Source organism: Anoplolepis gracilipes, chromosome 14, assembly GCF_047496725.1.
Source record: "Anoplolepis gracilipes chromosome 14, ASM4749672v1, whole genome shotgun sequence".
NCBI classification, from domain to species: domain Eukaryota; kingdom Metazoa; phylum Arthropoda; class Insecta; order Hymenoptera; family Formicidae; genus Anoplolepis; species Anoplolepis gracilipes.
This window is the reverse complement of record NC_132983.1, coordinates 6,777,498-6,796,612: the sequence shown is the minus strand read 5'-3', so window position 1 is coordinate 6,796,612 and position 19,115 is coordinate 6,777,498. Positions and strand designations below refer to the sequence as shown.

Here is a 19,115-nt window from a genome sequence, read left to right as displayed (position 1 = left end):
TAGTACACGTGACGGAATAATGCCAAATTACTCGCTCTATCGTGTCATCTGTCTGGAACGAGAGTCTGCCGCGGAATATACATACATTCGGATATATAATCGGAATAATTTTACGCACAATAACGTTTTACAAAAACATTATATAGATATCTTTTAAGGATGTTTAGTACTTATTTTTAAAAATATAGGAATTTAATAAAATTTACACAGATTGTTCTGATACATGTTCAGAGACTTATAAAAAAAAAAAAGAGTTGATTCACTGAAGCAATCAAAAGTTATAAGGATTTTAATTTGCATTGAATTTACCCGTCGATATTATTGTAAATATAATTATTTTGTGGAGTTAATTATAAGTAAAAGTATTAATATAATTATAAATATAAATAAGTATAAATATAATTATTTCTGTCCTTTTTAGCCCTTAAATTGATACGATTACAGATTTTCTATCTTATAAAAAAACCTGTGATCGTGTTGATTTAAGAGTTAAAATAGATAGAAATAATAATAGGAATTTATTCAAAATTTGCAAAAGTACAGTTTAAACATAGAGGAAATATTTGATCACATAATTTTGGTCAAGTACTGACTAGTTTAAAAAATATTGAATATAATTTTCTCAATTTTGTCCTATTATCCGAGATGACATATTATTTATTGTGAAAACGTGGCAATATAGCATTCAGCTGAGCCTTCTTTTGACATTTTAAATAACCTATCTTTTCATGTAAAGAAGCCTCTATATACAAACGTGTAAGCGAGAAGCGACTAGGCCTCATATGTCAATTTGCAATTTGACCAATTTATGAAAAATTATCATGTTGCCACGTTTCTTTCTTCTCGGAGAAATGACAAATTATTAAATTTATCAAAGAAATAGTTAAAAATCTATATTTTGTCATTATTCATTATTATAATTTTTATTCTGACATTTTAAATTACTCTGTACGAGTAAATTCTTTTATTTTTATAATTCAAATTTTGTGCTGTAATGTTGAAATCGAGGTACCGTCAATGATAAAAGTTTCTCATTATAATTTAAGAAACACGAAAATTCTCGGAAAAAAAGCAACAGAAGTTGGAAAATACATTTCTACGCTCTAGCTATGAATAAATAATAAGATTTTATGCAATCTTTATAATAATCATATACTAAGATATATGAGAAAAGTATATATTCGTCAATTGCGACTACTTTTTGCTCCGATTGTAGGTGCTAAACATCCTTAAAATAAAAATGTTTTTACCTTACGAAATATCAACTTTTTGCCTTTTTCTATCTTATAAAAAACCTGTGATTTAAGAGCTAAAATAAATAGAAATAATAATAGGAATTTAATCAAAAATAAAACTTGATTTTTTTTTCCTCTAAAAAAATAGTTCTCTTCACATAGTATTTTTATTTTTCAATTTTTAGTTTAAAAATAATTTTTTTCTCTGCTGCTCGATAAGATATCAAGTTCGCTACCTTCTTTATTCGTAATTGATTCACAGCTTCGAGTACGTAAGAACGGATATGTATGTCTGATAAGCGCGGAAGAGCGGATATATTATGTCTGATAAGATTGGTAATTCGAAATGTGTTTGAACTTAATCTCTTCTGTTTGGTTCGAAAAACCCTCCACTTGCTCTAATCTGATTTTATCAAAGTCTTATGCTCGAATGAGAAAGGGGAACTTCATAAATGACAGATCGAAAATTGAGGTCAATAAGTTAGATAAGGATAGTGAATGACAAAGACCGATAGGTTCGAATTCAGTTGCCTAATAGCTTCGTCAACCCTCCTTAGTCTTTCTCTTTCCGCTACTTTTGGCTGTTAATTAATCTTTTTCCCTATATATTCTCCAACAAACATCTCGATTGTCAAAGAGGGTGGTGAATGAAAAAGGTCAGCTATGACAAATCACTTAAAAGACATGTTCGCGGAAAGATGTAAAAGCACCGAGGACAAGTGGCTTTAATTAATCCTACGTCAGACGCAACGCACAGTTATCTGACATTCTAACGTGATACATTAAGTAATCCTAAACTTGATTCTCTTCGTATTTTATACATCGTGCCACTTCTACTGCTAATGACGAATTTCTTGAATGAACGGGAAACAAGAATGCTCGTAACAAAATGTCGAGTATTTAATGGCTTTTGTCAACTATTGAAAATAGTAAAGTGCTTTTCGCAAACTAAGCCTCAGGGAGGAAAAGGGAAAGGGAGAAGACAAATTTTGATAAGAAAACTTTATTTTCCATTTAATTTCGAGTAAACTTTGGATTAACAGCATTTTAGCTTGTTAGTCTTCCAAGTTCCAATATCGAATATTAAAAGTTGTGATAAATAATAAGCTACTTTGAGACATTTTCTGTAAAAAAAAAAAAAAAAATTATTTCAAATTTATCGAGTACTGTGCGACATTTAACAGTTGATTTCTTAGAAATGAAAATATATATTACACTCTTGTGTTTATTTTAAATTTATTTATAATTTAAAAATTACATTACATTATTTTTATATACTTGACGATAAAAATAGAAAAAATTAATACTATAATGATAAGAAATATTTTTGCCGACTTTAACATACTGTATAGTTCTTAGAATTAATAAAATTGCTATTACTATAATTTGTCATCGAATGAAGTCATAATTTTCTATTATATAGGTAATGGAATTCGCTATTAAACATAATAGCGAAACATTTCTTACATGATTTAACGATATAAACCTAAATCATCTTTGCTTGACGGCTATTAAACTTCCATCAAGTCAAGATCCGTAATATGCTAACTCGCGTAGAAGTTTGAAGGCAACGAGAGTTATACGACTTACACGATTATACGAGATTGTACGTTAAATACACGGGTAATTTAGATCATCGGCCAACTGACAGGTCGATTTTTCAACTTACGACATTTATAACAAGTACGCGAATATTGTTTCAACGATATAACGTGTGTTACGTGAATATTAGCTTCCAAGTGGATGTAATCAAGAATGCGAAGGGATACGCATGGGAGAATGACGGGAAAAGTGCACCGCTTTATCACGCGTACATACATGGTAATTGGCAATTAAGTTCGCAGGTACGACCCTCTTATGCTACGAAACCTCTTATCCTACGACAAAAAATCCTCTCATGCTACGACCGCGAAAGGGGAATTATACCCCCACTCTCAAATTTTTGTCGTAGGTTCAGAGGTTTAAGGGGAAGATTCCGAAACGAAAATGTCGTAGGATAAGAGGTCCGACTGCATATATTTTTTTTCCCCCAACTCGGCAAACGCGAAATAATATGCACTTAGTTTTTTATCTCTCCGCGCAACATTCCGCGTTTTATTTTTTTAATAATATGCAAACAGTCAAGAATTTTATTTGATAAGACTGTCGCTAAAAATGTCAAGCGATATTTTGAAACGGCATAAAAATCAACAGAATGTTTGGCAAAGAAATTGCGAGGCTCTTGAAAGATATTTACCGAAAGAAGAATCGAGATTGCGCACGTGTCACCACTTGAAAAACCCTTTAACGTCCTCCTTAATATTTCAATCCAAGAACTTTTCTAAAATGCTTTCAACGACGAAAGGCTGCAATAAAGCGATAGAGAGGCAAAAAAAAAAAAAAAAAAAAAAAAAAAAAGAAACAGCATAGAAATTGGACGAATAAATAAGTATTGCTCACACAAATTTCCTAATCGAACACAACGTGGCGGAGAAACGCGCACTTACCCGTCTGCACGAGCTTAAGCGCGACGCCATTGTGTTGCTTAAGCGGCTCGTTGAGGCTCGGCTGCGTGAGGTCCTTGAGGGGATGATTGGCGGCTTCTTCGGAGCCGGAGGCACGATTATTTTGCATAGTCCCGGCGTGCTGCTCCTCACTCCGTCGTCCTTCTTTCTTATCGACGTTGCCGCCGCCGCTATTACGCACAGTTTGCCTTCTGCTGGCTGTCTGACCAGTCTCTCGCTTTTTCTCCTTCTTACGCTTGCGAACGTCGTCCGACGCGACGACGATTCGTTGTTGCTGTTGCGACTGATTATATCGTTGCTGGTTCGCTTCCTCCTGATAACCGTCGTTCACCGCTGCGTGGTTGACAGTCAGTGACACGGGTTCCCGAATCGGATTCTCATAGATACGCAGGAGCTCGTCCGCCGGATAGAAGACGTACATGCCCAGAAATCGTCGCCGCTATCGCGATTATTGTTGCCGTTGCCGTAGCCGCGATCGTAGACGACGCCGTCGCGGATTCCGTGGTCCCTGCTGTTACACCCGCTGCTGCTGCTGCTGCTGCTGCCGCCGCACTTCTCGGATCCGCGCGAGCCAACATCGCTGTCCAACGATACATCCTGAGTTCTACGTGCGGGATCGGTATCGGCGCCGGTCGCCGTCAGATGACGCATGATTTTCCTCTTCTATCCGAGCGCGATCGAGCGTCGCTCTTTATCGTTGTTCCTTTGCTACATTGACGCCTCGTCGATGCACTAAGGATCGTCAGGAATAATCCATTTTCCATCATTATCTCCGATCGATCGAATAAGGATCAGGCATTCTTTTCGCGTTAACCCTTTGAGTCACGAGATTTTCTAATTGTCAGTATTTTATAAAATTTGGTATATAAGGGTTTTTGGGGTCGCTGATTATACGAATCTGTTGTCAAATTTTCAAATTTCAAGATGGCGGATCCAATATGGCAGACGAAATTTTACTTCCGCCATATTGGATCCCTATAAAATTTTGGAAATTAAATTTTTTTTCCTCTAGATTCAGATTCTGCGATCTAAAAAAAACCTTCGGAGAAAAAATTTAAAAAAGAATACAACTGTTATTTTCAATTTAGAACAGAAAATATTGTTTTTTATATATTTTTTATCAAAAAAGGAGGATTTAACAAAAACAACACGGTGGAAAATTCTAAAAAAATCTGAAAATTACTTTAGAGTGTACTAAGATTATAAAAAAAATTACCGTATTTATTGTCATAATAGATTAATAGAAAATGCATTTTTTCGTAAAAAAGTACTAATTTTGACTGTTTGTTTATATATGGTATTTTTGCAATTAACAATTAATGACTGTTTATATTTTTTTTACACTTATTGATATTCTAAAGACTCTGTAGAAACAAAAAATCCGGTATTGATAAAAAAGTAATTAAAACAATAAAAAACTACGAAAAAAAAGGTGGGTCTCTGGGTGACCCGCTGTGACTCAAAGGGTTGAGCAAGATACAAACTTTGGAGAAAGTTGCCGTTAGATTTTTTTTTTTTCCGTACTTTTCCATTCTCAAATTATTTTCTTATTATTCTATAGAGAATTAGATTCTAAGCTTAGTGAAAATAATATAAATATTCTTTTGGTGTTAAATTGTTTTGCAACGTTTGAAAAATTTATTATTAAATGTGTACCAATTAAAATATTGTTTAATAATAACGAACAAATAATTTATACGTTTCTAAATTTTTCTGCGATTAAATCGATTATTCAGTTTGATTAGTCAGTCTTACGACGTATTTTGGCGATCGATCTTGACGAGCAACTTGGAAAATCTAAGGGGTTGGGCTTATGTCGGTGATTCCTGATGCCTGTTGGGCTGAAACAAAAGTATTTGTAACAATGAGAAATTAATTCAACATAGATCTCTTTTATATTTATAATTTTATAACTATGTTGAATTTGATTGTAGCTCTTGTTTAGAACAGAATGATGCACGTATTTTTTCAAACTTGAGAAAATACTTTTTTTTTTTTTTTTTAATTTGTAATGTTATATTAAAGAGTTATATATGACTCTTTCTTTAATTTTATACATGTATATTGAAAAAGCTATACTACATATTTTTAAGACACGTCTTGCTTTACGAAAACGGCCAGTTTTTTTAAGCATAAGTACTTTTTGAATGTTTGAAAACTTATAATTTGGAATAAACAAACTTTTTTCATTACCTCTTTATCACTTATTTTGAAATATATTGCAAGTCTGGTTAAATTTGAATATAATTTTAATCGTGAAAAATAAATTATCGATATACAACTGTGTGTGAGATGGACAGTTAGGTCTGCTAGCTATTTCGAACGCAATTGGGGTACGCGTTTAATCCGAAGAATCTAAACATTGCTCATTTTGTTTTGACGGATAGAAATAGGCTTGAAATATATTTAATCATCCGTTTCAATACTTCCGCTTCAATCTGGGCGCCATATACGTTACACGTAGCGATAAATCGTCATTCCCCGGGGAGATCTATGGATTGTATCAATGTACGCTCGAGTTTGTGAGATGTGCTAAAAGCGGTAGTAACCGAGTACAACTGTGAAAGGTAACGCGACACGCATATATATATAAGTAGAATCGTTTATCTCGTGCGGCCGCTGTTACGAGCCATGAAGATACTTTTATGAATCCTTTTCCGCTGCTAGCAACGACCGTGTCGCGTGAATCCTCGTGACGCGCGCAGAGTGTGTGTGTGTGTGTGTGTGTGTGTGCGTGTTTCAACTACTCGCGGGCGATTCACGGATTATTTGCACGCTGTATAAATCGCACGGAAGTTTACGTACACTTTTCAACGTGGGAACCGGTGCACGTGTCCCGTAAAAGTAACATATCAATCAATCGTGATAACACTCGGAAATCCACGCCAGCTGATAGTCACGTACCGGAATAACTCGGTTAGGTTGGTAGAAATATATACGCAATATGCTTAACGTGTGTCATGGATGATGATTCACCTAAAGCCCTCCAAGACTTATTTCCATCACGTTTTGTAGCGAGATATTTTTAATTTTGAAAAAACCATAAATTGCCGTTACTTTAATTTTAATTTTATAATATATATATATATATATATATATATATATATATATATATATATATAATAACATATGTGTTAATAATAATGTATAATAAATAAATGTCGTTTTTACGGGCGTTTGTAAAGTTTTATCAAAATATTGATATAAAATGGATGAAAATAGATATTTTAAATATATTAAAAGTCATATCACACAATAATAATTTATCAGTGACGTGTTAAAAGGTATATACAAAATTGCTTTTGATTGCAATAAAAGATTGAAAAATGAAAAGTATTTATGGAAACAATTTCAATGAAAGCATAATATAATATTTTTCTTTTATAGTGTTTCTAAAGTTGTTTAATAGTTTTATATATATATATATATATATATATATATATATATATATATATATATAATTTAATTTGATCACATTCTCTGTCCTTATTCAGGATTATAAATGTTTTCAATAAAAAAATCAAACGACTATTAAGGTAAAATGTTCAATCCAATTTTTATTAGAGAAAAATTGACGTTAAATTAAAAATATATCCCTGTGCGAGGGACAAAGAGTCGTGGTATTCGAGCAATTCATATAAAAAATTTAGTTCGACGGCACGCGCTTTCATTTTTTCCAGTAAATATATCTAGAGCTTGTGTGTATTTTGACTCAGTATCGATCATTAATGCGGACAGAGAGGTATCTGCCGAGCTCGTGCCTTTCCCTGGGAAACGAATGGAAGGGAGGGAATGTATATATGTATGTATGCGCGTGTGTGAAAGGCTAGATAATTACAATTTCGTTATAATGCGACCTCGCTAATGACACTTTAAAATCACTCTTGGCGCTGTGTAAATTAATATATCAACGTTCTTTTAAGGGCTTGCAGAGCGCAGCGGTAACCTAACGGTAATCATATTTTTGTGTCATAATGCACCACTACCCGCGTTTAAGCCCTCTCGCAGACTAAATCATCTTTTTTTTGACCGTTAAAAGCGTGAAATCCCGTTAGGCAATGGAATTATATTTTTTCCGCTGCACACATTCTGTTCAAATTGCCGAACCGCGCTAAAGTGTCCCTCGTCTCGGAAGAAGAAGTTGATCTTTGTCAACGTCGAGAAATAAAGGCAGTGGAATATCGATATAATATAATACGAATAAAAATACAATTTTGATATATAAAATAGTTCTCGTGCACCCACAATTGTGACGTTTTATTACTTGAAATACTTTTTTCAGAGCAAAAAAACAAATAAAGATAAAATTAGAAAAAAGTACAAACTAAAAAATTAATTTAGAAAAGATTATTTTTTCTTTATATACATTTAACGAAAGCACAAAGTTGTTACAAAAGGATTTTGTCCTTTGTATTTTTTTTTGTTTATTGCGACGAGAAAGAGAGAGGAAAGAATCTCTGCAAAACTGTTAATTTTCCATTCGACATCTCTATGTACAAGTAAAGCACGATATTACAAGAAGTTGTGCGAAGGGGAGAGTTAGGAGATTACTCAGCCCTTGCATTCTCTGATGTTAGAACGTATGCGGGGCGTGTGCCGATCTCTCGTTTACAGGGCGGGATGTTTTATTTTAGCATATACGTGCAGAAAATTGCATTCAGCTGATGAATGGCCAGGGATTTGTGCCGATATTAAAATTCGCACCGTACGCCCAGTTCTTTTCATATTGACGGTGCGCGCGTTATAAGCTTTCTGAAATATAATTATGTCGCACGATCGAAGATACGCGCGGGAACATTCCCGGCGAAATTGGCGAAGCGTAACCGGGGACCGGGTACCCGCAAGAATCGAAATCGGGCTTTGTACATAGTACTTTAAACGACGTTCGTCAGGAGCAATGCAAACAAGTCTTCCGGGATCAGTTCTGCGATTCTTCGGAATACAAATTTCCCGTGATTATTTACGCTCGAGTGCCTCCTTCGAGACATTACGTTTATGACGTTGTTTCACGAGCAGGGGCTCTTTGACTGTTTACGGACTGTCTCATTAGCGGGACGAGTAAGACTTTGTTGATGCACGCCTGTCATCTTGCATCTCTATGTTCGAATAACGCGAAAAGGTAGTTGAAGTCCAAAAGGAAGTCGAGGAACATCTAAAAATATATGAAATACCTCGGAACAACATTCTCTCAAATTCAGAGATTCAAGATATATTTTTTTAAATAGGAATATACAGGGTGTCCCATTTTAATTCCTCCAGTCGAATATCTCGAAAACCAAACCCGGGAGAAAAAAATGTTTCAGGCAAAAGTTGTTTGGTTTCGAGGGGGCCATAAAATGACCCCCTTGGTCTGACCTTGAAGAGTCATTTGAAGGTCACGTGAAGGTCACCTCAATTTTTTTAAATGGCACCCCTTATTTTTTGTTACATATTCTTGTAGCTGACTTTGAGAACTTTCCAAAACACTATGATAAAATGTTTTTTCATTAAACACTTTTCGAGTTGTAAGGCTTCAAAGTTGCAATATTTTGACTTTAAATACAAGATATCTCGTAAAATATTCATTTCTCGATTATCTTACCCTAATACTTTTATACACAGAATAATGAGACGAATCAATTGGTGTAAAGAAAACACCTAGTTATCTTTAAGAAAAAATCTGAATTTGCAAGTAGCAGTTACACATTTTTACTTTAACATAATTATGTCTTTTAATTACGCCAATTGATTTGTTTCGTTATTCTGTGCATAAAAGTATTAGAGTAAGATAATCGAAAAATGAATATTTTACGAGATATCTTGTATTTTATGTCAAAATATTGCAACTTTGAAGCCTTATAACTCGAAAAGTGTTTAATAAAAAAACATTTTATCATAGTGTTTTGGAAAGCTCTCGAGATAAGCTACAAGAATATGCAAAAATATATAGGGTGTTCCATTTAAGAAATTCAAAATGACCTTCACGTGATCTTCATGTGACTCTTCAAGGTCAAACTAATGGCACCATCTTATGTCCCCCTAGAAACCATACAACTTTTGTCTGAAACATTTTTTCGAATTTTCCATATTTTTCGAGATATTTCACTGGAGGAATTAAAATGGGACATCCTGTATATTAGGTATGTTTGAACTTTATAGCAATTTTTCTCAATAGAATATAGATTGAAATATTATAATAAAATATTATAAAAAGCGGACTGTAATGATAAAATAATTCTTGACGAAAATTGCATTAACATTAAAATTTGATTTTTATCGACTTGTATAATATGGATAATTACGATATTGTCAATATTAATATAAAATTCTCTCATCAATTTTAGTATCTCTTTTTTAAGTTAATCTTTTTCTCTTAAATAATACTTAATTCTCTATATATTTAATTAATTAATGTGTTTTATCAAAAATAAAATTGAGAAAATAATATTTTCTAACCTAAGCTTTTTTTATGATTTACACGTTAATAATAAAGTAATACATATTATTTTCATAATTATAATAAAATAATATAATAAATAAGCCATTAGATACTAGAAGCAAAAATAAAATGTGAAATATATTACTTTCGAAAAGTACACATACATATGAATTACTACAACTTTATATGCACGCGTAATTGTTTTTTTTTTTTTTTTTTTTTTTTTTTTTGTGTGTGACGTGCAGTCTTGGATTCCCTGGTTTACGGAACGATAAAAAGCGATAGAAGTGGTATAAAGTAAATGACACTGGATCTTACTGTACGTCGCGAGTACTTTCGCGAATGCTTTTGTTTCTCGAAATAAGAGAGAAAGAGAGATATTCACTCTTATATATACCATTGTTCTGCTTGAGCTTAAATGTAACTCGGAGTGAGTTCACGATGAAAACAAAGAGGGTTTACACGCGCGGTACTACAGAGAATATAAACGTCATCGATCGCTTGAAACGAAACGTCCTCGGCAGAGCTCGATCGAAGCAACAGCTATTCCGTGAGTTTTCCACCGCGTGACAGAGCAGAGAGGGTACAGTTTGGGACGTCGAGTCCACCAGTTCGTATAATTACTGGGTCGAGTAGAGTGTGAAACGATGTATACGTATAGGAGAAACGTACCGATGCTTCCTGTGAAATTGGAGTGCTGCCAGAGTAGCGGCGTTTCAATAACCATCTTTTGCTGTTACTTGTCTTACATATGGCTTTCAAAACGACTTTCAAAATAGATGTGTTCCGTCTTGCGAATACGGGTCATTAATTACTAAATATCATTCTTCTGGCTCACAAAGTGTCCCAGATCTGCCCTACCTATTTTTTTTTTATGAGTTCTTTTACAAATGACAAAAAGAGAGAGAAAGAGAGAGCGAGACTCGACAGTTTCTTAATAACGTAATGTAAATTAAAGAGTTTCTTAGCTTTGGAAATTTAATTTTGAAGAAATGTAAGATTCAGGATAAAACTGCGTTCTGTATTTAATCTCAAGTAAAATTATATGTGATATACAGAATTTTAGTATAAAGTTTTTGTATTATAAAATTGTCAACGAATAATTTTGTTGAAAACGTAAAACAAATGTCAAAAAAGATGTCACTTAAAGTCTTTGAGAAAATGTTTACAGAAGAATGAAGATAATCGAAGGAAAATTCATGGCTGAAAGATAATTGATAAAAGAAAGATGAAAAATATAAATATAGAACGATATTATTAGCGATTGTTTTGTTGCGATAACACAATAAGACAATTATATCCGCGCGGCGATTAGTTGCATTTAATTATTATGACATTTTCCAATACGATGATTCGACAAAAATGTGACAATTATAAAGTACAAGGATAATTTCTTTTCTTCTCTCCTTTCCTCTTTCCCTCGTGCCTCGAATAGTTACGTTTGTATACATTTTTCACGAGACAATTAATATTTTAAATTACATTCCGTACTGTGTGTCGTGTTTTACAATGATATCATGACATTTAAACGTCATTCCCGCGCTACGTTGTATTTTCCATTTAATTATAAATAAATGACGCTGGTACGAGCGTCCTTAATTACCTGCACCTGCTATGTTTTAAATAAGAGATGCAGAGTTTGAATAGAGTCGCGTTATACAATGAGAGATCGAATTTTCTCATTTTTACAAATTCTTTTACCGGGCATACAGAAGAGCATAGCCGATAATTACGACCGTCAACTTAATTAATTGAACATCATCTTTAGCTGGCACTTCGTTTCGCTTCTGACTTTGCTCGGGATTGTTCAATAATTCTAATATCTCGAGAGAAAATCTGATTAAAGTCTCTATAAGTGTTTCGTCTTTGTAGACTCGACGTATACCTAGTAGCGATATATATATATATATATATATATATATATATATATATATATATACATATACGTTTCTGCTATATCGATGCGATCGAATGATGTAAAATTGAACGAGAAACTGAAAGAAAAATTGCTTTCGATGAAATATGATTAAAAGTGGATTTATGATGTTCGACATCGTTCAAATCACCAAGAAAATGATAATAATAGAAAACTATTATTTTAAGAGAAATGTTCCATCCACTATATGATTTATAAATAACTTGTATAAATAAAATACGATGTTACTTGTTGTATTAGGGAATTGTTTTTGAAATTTAAAGAAAATTCTCAACCGACCATTATAATCTCTTATTGAATTTGTAGACACACGGTTTCTCGAAAGATTTTCGTAAAGCGGACAAAAAGAGAGAGAGAGAGAGAGAGAGAGAGAGAGAGAGAGAGAGAGAGAGAGAACGCGATCAACAAAAATATCTTAGAGTAGCGACTAAAATAAAACGTGCGTGCAAAAACGACAGAGAGAAGAGATGGACCAGGGACACGCAATGCGCACGTTATGCGTACAATGCGAATTTTTTATTACACTCGATGAGACGTCGAGTCGCCGGAGCGACGCAATAACGAGGAATGGCGTTTCGCGCGACGGAATAATATGCATTATTTATTTCCGTTGGCGATATCTTGGCGTGCATGCTCGACCATTTTGCAAATACACGTTCGAGAGTGCTCTCGTTCGATTTGGAAAATGTGAATTTTCGAAATGTGAAAAATTCGAATAATCGCACCAGAGCAATCCTCCGTTTTCCTCGTGTGAATAGAAACACACGCTTTTACGGTCGCTGGTCGTTCTTGTCAGTGACCGACGGCTAAGAAAAGCTTCTGGCTTGTCGCGCGGCGCGATATACAGGGTGTCCGGTAATAATCGCCCCACCTCTCTAGGACAGATGGAGCAGGTCAAACTGAACATAAAAATCCTCTAGCATTTTGCGATCTTTGTAATAATTATCGAGAAATTAATTAACAAAGATTGACAAATCCGGACGAGTACAAGCGCGCGGCGAGAAGGCCCATCCTACTGCTACGCGGTTACTAGGCGCTCATTGGATGATAGGAGGAGCGATCTATGACTGGCAATGGATGCGTATGAGTAGCGCGCCTAGTAACCGCGTACCAGTGGGATGGGCCTTCTCGCCGCGCGTTTATACTCGCGCGGATTTGTCAATCTTTGTTAATTAATTTCTCGATAATTATTACGAAGATCGCAAAATGGTAAAGGACTTTTATGTTCAGTTTGACCTGCTCTATCTGTGCTAGAGAGGTAGGGCGATTATTACCGGACACCCTGTATATCTGGTGGCGCGATATTTCCGCGAACGTAACGCGACACCCTGTCAGCCGCGGATGAAGGAACGCGACGTAAAGCGGAACGCACAATCTAGCGGGATTTATGCTGGCTCGGATATACTGTCGATAAACAAACGACAGTTTTAAGTATTGTTATAGCAAAAAAAAAAAAAAAAGATAATCGATTTGGAGTGGAGCCACTGAGTGGAACATAAACGTTGTAAAAGCGAGTACTGATAAGTTGTAGGGCTTTTAATGTCCTCACATAACACACATTGCGTGTTTGTAGAAGATAAACTACATTGCTTTCTGTAAAATCTAGTACGTAATAAGAGTTGTTTAAGTTTGCGACTAATTTTATTTAGTATTCTTCGTAATAAATTTTATTTAACATTATTATTACAATTAAGCTATTGTCAAAACATGTTGTTGAAACATCTCATTTATTTTATTCACGTACAATTTTAACGTATAATCTACAATAATTAATCCTATTTTCGTGCTCGTTGATGAAATAAACGTGATAAATGACTTTGTTGATTTCTCGAAAGAAATTTGATAAATCTCTCAGACATGAAATATTAAATTAAGTTATTTCAGCTCTGATTTCACTAGAAAGCGGTGCGTTATACTTTCGTCTATCAAAGCCAAATAAAACTCGAAAGCTTTATGCTCAATTATACGTTGTTGCGAAAGCGGTAACACTTTAAGAACACTACACACTGCTCGACTCTCGCTTTTATCTCGTTATATTTCGCACCCGGTAAAGGGGTCTGGCTTCTTCAAGAGACCGATTTCATTGACGATTATAGCGAGATTCTACAAAAGCCTCTCGTCTCTCTCACACACACACACACACGCACACACATGCATCTAGAAATATTCTCTTAAAATTATTCTCGTCGCGAGAATCATGAGAAAGGGGAGAGACTCGCTTCCGATATGGATGAAATTACCGTAACCGCGCGCGACCAGCGACGAAGAGCTGCCTTTAGACGAAAGGAACGGAAATGTCATTACCGTCGTCAAAAGTATGTCAGACTGAATTACTACACGTTCAATGGTGAACTTTTCGAGAGCTACGACGCACTCGAAAGATTTGGCGTCGCAAAGTTCCAGCTGAAATGTTCATGTAGGGCGTTGTAAATGGAAATGAGCCAACTGCAGGGATATCCTGTTCACCATAGTTGGGGGAAAATCCGGGAATATATATATCTTAAATATTTTTTTTGACTACGTTGTCTCTCTATCTCTCTCTTGTTGATCCCGTGGGACGATTGTTACGGGTATATAACGTCTGTTTTGACCTATAAAATAGATATTTATAGAGAAAGAATTTTACGCTCATCACATCTTAGATTTATTTGAGAATAAATCCATAGGAATTACCTACTGAATATAAAAAGTATCTCTCAATCATTTCACCGTCAAATACATCACAGGGATTCCAATCACATAAATGTCACATTTATATAACCACTATAAATCTATAAATCTAATGCGGACTTACTAATATTTTCAAATGTCAAAATTATTTGAAATAAACGTAATTGCTCACTCACGTCCGCTCGTAAAAAATTCAAAAAGTTTAAATTTTCATTATACACTGAAAAAAATTTACTTAATCTGACAAAATATTTAGTTCAATACGTTCAAACAAATATTTAATTAAATTAAGCAAAAATATTGAACTAAATATTTTTTTAGATTAAATAAATTATTTTTTCAGTGTATAATTCTACGAAGCTCTCTTTCTTGATATCTTAATTTTATTATACAATATTTTAATAAATTTTTACCATTTTATAAAGTGTAATTAATTTTTCTCTCTAAATTTCCTACAACACTTAATTTAGGTCTACATTATTTAACGAATTCGCAAATTTGGATCAAATCATTAGATTATTCAGATATTCAGATTTAAGCAGTCAAATGATTGAGATAGAAAATTATTTATATATTTATAGTTTTAACATAAACTATTCACTCTTTTACAAATTTTCAATTTTATCAGTTAGGGTTTAGGAATATGATAAGCTTTTTCAAAAATATAAAAATATTCATATTTATAATAAAGTATACATTTATGTAGCGGAGCATTAGTGTTGTGGGTATTACGGGTGTTATCACAAAGACAAAGGACAAAGACGGCGACCCTTTACAATGGTAGTAATCAATGCCAGAATTTGCAATTACAATTGGTGGGAACGCCAAGAATGTCAACTGTTTCTATAGGGTGCTCCTGCATCATGTATCTCAGTCACATATCACGCATATCGACGTTAATTCCCTCGACTCTGTTTACCAAGACAGTTTCAAGGTATCGAGCACGAACCCGGAACGTGCATGCACATTGTAAACAGGATCGGTGTTGTGGTCATGTAAAAAAAAATATTTAAACAGGATCTACGCTAAGGTTTTATACTTTCGCGCGAATGTAATCCGATTAATATTTTATTTTCATATAAATATTCACAACGTAAAAAAATTATTCAATAATTAATATCTATAAAATATAACTTTTTATAATATAATGTACATAATAAAATACAATGTACGTAATTAGGTAACACAAAAGTTACCTAAATAAATATATATATAAGTCAAGCTTTATAGATAAAACATATTCCTTCAATATCATATAGATGAGCGTAAAATTTCTTTGCGTTTCATCAAAAATTTAAATTTTTTGCTTAATATTTATGCACGAATAAAACTCTTTTTCTTTCTTTTTTTTGTTTTTTTTTTTTTTAATGCTCAGAATTTATTTTCACCCAGAAATTTGGCATGCAAATTCATAGCTGGCTAGTAAAGTCCCCCAGCTTACTGATCGGATCCTCGGCGGTGGGGCAAGCCTGAGTTTCGGCGGGGGTTGTAAGCCGACGGGATAGCGATGCTCGGCGTGGAAATAAAACGATTTCTCGTGGTGTGAAAATAAAACAATTCTCACGCTGTGAGAATAAAACGAACATGCTCTCGCAACATGTGACGCACATAGTGAATCGAGCGCGTGCGCGTATTCGAGGAGAGCTTGATGGATCTGACGCAGCTGATCATGATAGAGCTAGAGCTCGCGGCCAGACGTCGGCAGGAATAAACTTGAAAAAGTGCGACCAATGCCAGAAAGAGATGCGCTTGGAATCGAGTCAGGGAAATATGGAAAGGTCAGCCCTCTCTCGGCCTGTCTCGCCCCGAGACATACGTTGTGTACTTATCGCTCCAATTTCTATCGCCTTTGCATCTAGACATCTTCACATTCGCGTTTCGAATTATCGCACACACAGACTAACCTAATTATTTAAAATTATACTCGCGATCAGACTTTTTTCTGTCACAAGATAAACTCAAAGTGCATAAATATAAATTTTTTGTTCGACTATTTTTTTTTTTTTTTATTCAACAAAACACGTGGAATTGCCCTTGCAAATCAATTATCGCGGCTCGTAAATTATACATCAATATTTTGATTTGTATGATTAAAGAGACAGGTATAAATTAAGGTATAAATTAGTGAATTTAATCAAGGTCAGTTTTATCAAGCAAATTTTATTTCACGAGATTTAGGTGATTTAAATTAAAATAGAAAAATAATGCGTATTTTCTGTTAAATTTGGAACATTGATTATTTCAATTCGATATTTATATATAAGAGTAAATAATTGAATTTTCATCACAACTCTCTGTAAGAGTTATTATAATGGCAAGCAATTTGCGTCACTAATTTTAATTAAAATTTTACGAAAATACAGACTTCACAGCTGATTGAAAAGCACTTGGCTATTAAAATGGTCCCTTCGGCGCTGTTCTAATTAACGCGTTAGTTAACCATAGATAATCGGGGATCTATTCCGATTTCTATTTATATTAGCGAGAGGGAGAAAATGCGCGAGTAAAAACCGATTCTCTATCGATCGCTTCTTTATTCGATCTCCAACACTGACTGTCAACCGATATACGTAAACCCACGCAATGGGAGTTAATTAAAAGTAGTTCACTAACGAAGTATATTTGGAAGATGATGCTCCTAAGTACTTTGTGATAAAAACGCGCGGATGAAATATATATTTTCCCCATTACGTTCTCGCTCACATTAGTTTTGTCACGAAGCCATCTACAACTGGATATAATTCAATTATTTATGATCGTATGATTCTTGTTTTTTTCAAATCGTCTTGATAATAATGTTACGTTGAATCATTATTCCTTCTAATCTGTTTGTAGAATTATCTCTCGTTAGCGAGTAATGGAATAACCATTTAAGCTATACACTGTCCATTTTCTTAAATTTCATTAGTTTCCGTTTTGTCGGAAATGTCAAATATAATTGGTAATGATATACGATAATCCTGTTTAAATAATTCTGGTTTTTTTTTACTTAGAGCTGCTTTCCATACTGTTAATTAATCTATCTCGGACAAAAAATTAGGAGAATATGTAATGTGATCGAAATTTACATATATACAGGGTGTCCGGTAATAATCGCCCCACCTCTCTAGAGCAGATGGAGCAGGTCAAATTGAATGTAAAAGTCCTCTACCATTTTGCGATCTTTGTAATAATTATCGAGAAATTAATTAACAAAGATTGACAAATCCAGGCGAGTACAAGCGCGCGGCGAGAAGGCCCATCCTACTGTTACGCGGTTACTATAGGCGCTCATTGAACGATAGGAGGAGCGATCTACGATTGGCAATGGATGTGTTGAGTAGCGCGCCTAGTAACCGCGTAGCAGTGGGATGGGCCTTCTCGCCGCGCGCTTATATTTGCGCGGATTTGTCAATCTTTGTTAATTAATTTCTCGATAATTATTACAAAGATCGTAAAAATGGTAGAGGACTTTTATGTTCAGTTTGACCTGCTCCATCTATCCTAGAGAGGTGGGGCGATTATTACCGGACACCCTACATATACATATATATATATATATATATACATATATATATAAGTATTTGTATTCCTTAAAACATAAAACTTTTAAACACGTAGTTTACCCAGCGATATATATTACAAGTAAGGTAGCATTTTCTCATAAGAATGTAGTGTTTCCTGAATGAGTTTACGGAAGAACGATCGCGACGCTACTTTTCTCGTAAAATTACGCACGTTACGAGGATTTACGGGCGATAACGCACGAGAGTTTTGCGATTACCTCACAGGAATCGAGAGAAACAACACACAGGGCGCACAAAACACGAGAAGGCTATTTTAACGGGTGTAATGTCCGATGTTGGCCCCGAATGGGGTTCGGAAATGGAACGAAATCCGATAGCAGGCTGTCGGCCATGAGAACCACTTTACCGACTCGCGCCACTCATCGAGGAGTAGATAGGCAGGCAGGCAGGCAGGCTTTGCCTTTCATACATCAGGTTAGGTAGGTAGGTAAAAGTAAGGGCTCTTATAAAGAACGGAATTTCTTTCTCGAGAAACATGTTCCGTGTCTGAGGGGCAAAGAATGTACCTGGAGTTTCAATTACCTTCAATTCCAGATATATTCTATAGAGAGATCATTTCTTCCGAGAGCTATTGGTTTGCGTTTTCCTGACTCTCAATGAAATAACTATAAATACAAAACACTCTTCTTTTTTTTTTTTTAAAGATAAAGTGATTTATGATGCATTTAACCGTATGATTATGTTCAATGTAAAAGTAGGTACAGATATCTCACTATAATATGTTTTCTGTTTAGGATTAACGAGACTAATGTTACTCTCTTTTCAATAAAAACTTGGCACACAAAG

The 19,115-nt window shown here is 34.4% G+C and overlaps 1 protein-coding gene and 1 long non-coding RNA gene across 5 annotated transcripts in view; one reads left to right on the top strand and one right to left on the bottom strand.

Moving 5' to 3' along the window:
- Positions 1 to 19,115, top strand: part of LOC140672888 (uncharacterized) — a 76,513-nt gene that overhangs the window by 34,705 nt on the left and 22,693 nt on the right. The window lies entirely within an intron of this gene.
- The window catches only part of Stacl (SH3 and cysteine-rich domain-containing protein), a 61,830-nt gene that overhangs the window by 39,477 nt on the left and 3,238 nt on the right, over positions 1 to 19,115 (bottom strand). For 3 of the 4 annotated variants that reach the window (XM_072905332.1, XM_072905335.1, XM_072905334.1), the window contains exons 2-3: positions 5,495 to 5,580; positions 3,722 to 4,471 (exon numbers count right to left, since the gene is read on the bottom strand). In XM_072905332.1, the coding sequence (XP_072761433.1) occupies positions 3,722 to 4,160 (439 nt within the window). In that variant the 5' untranslated portion in view covers positions 4,161 to 4,471; positions 5,495 to 5,580. Of the gene's footprint in view, positions 1 to 3,721; positions 5,581 to 19,115 lie in introns of all 4 variants that reach the window. The other variant, XM_072905333.1, reaches the window with a different exon arrangement.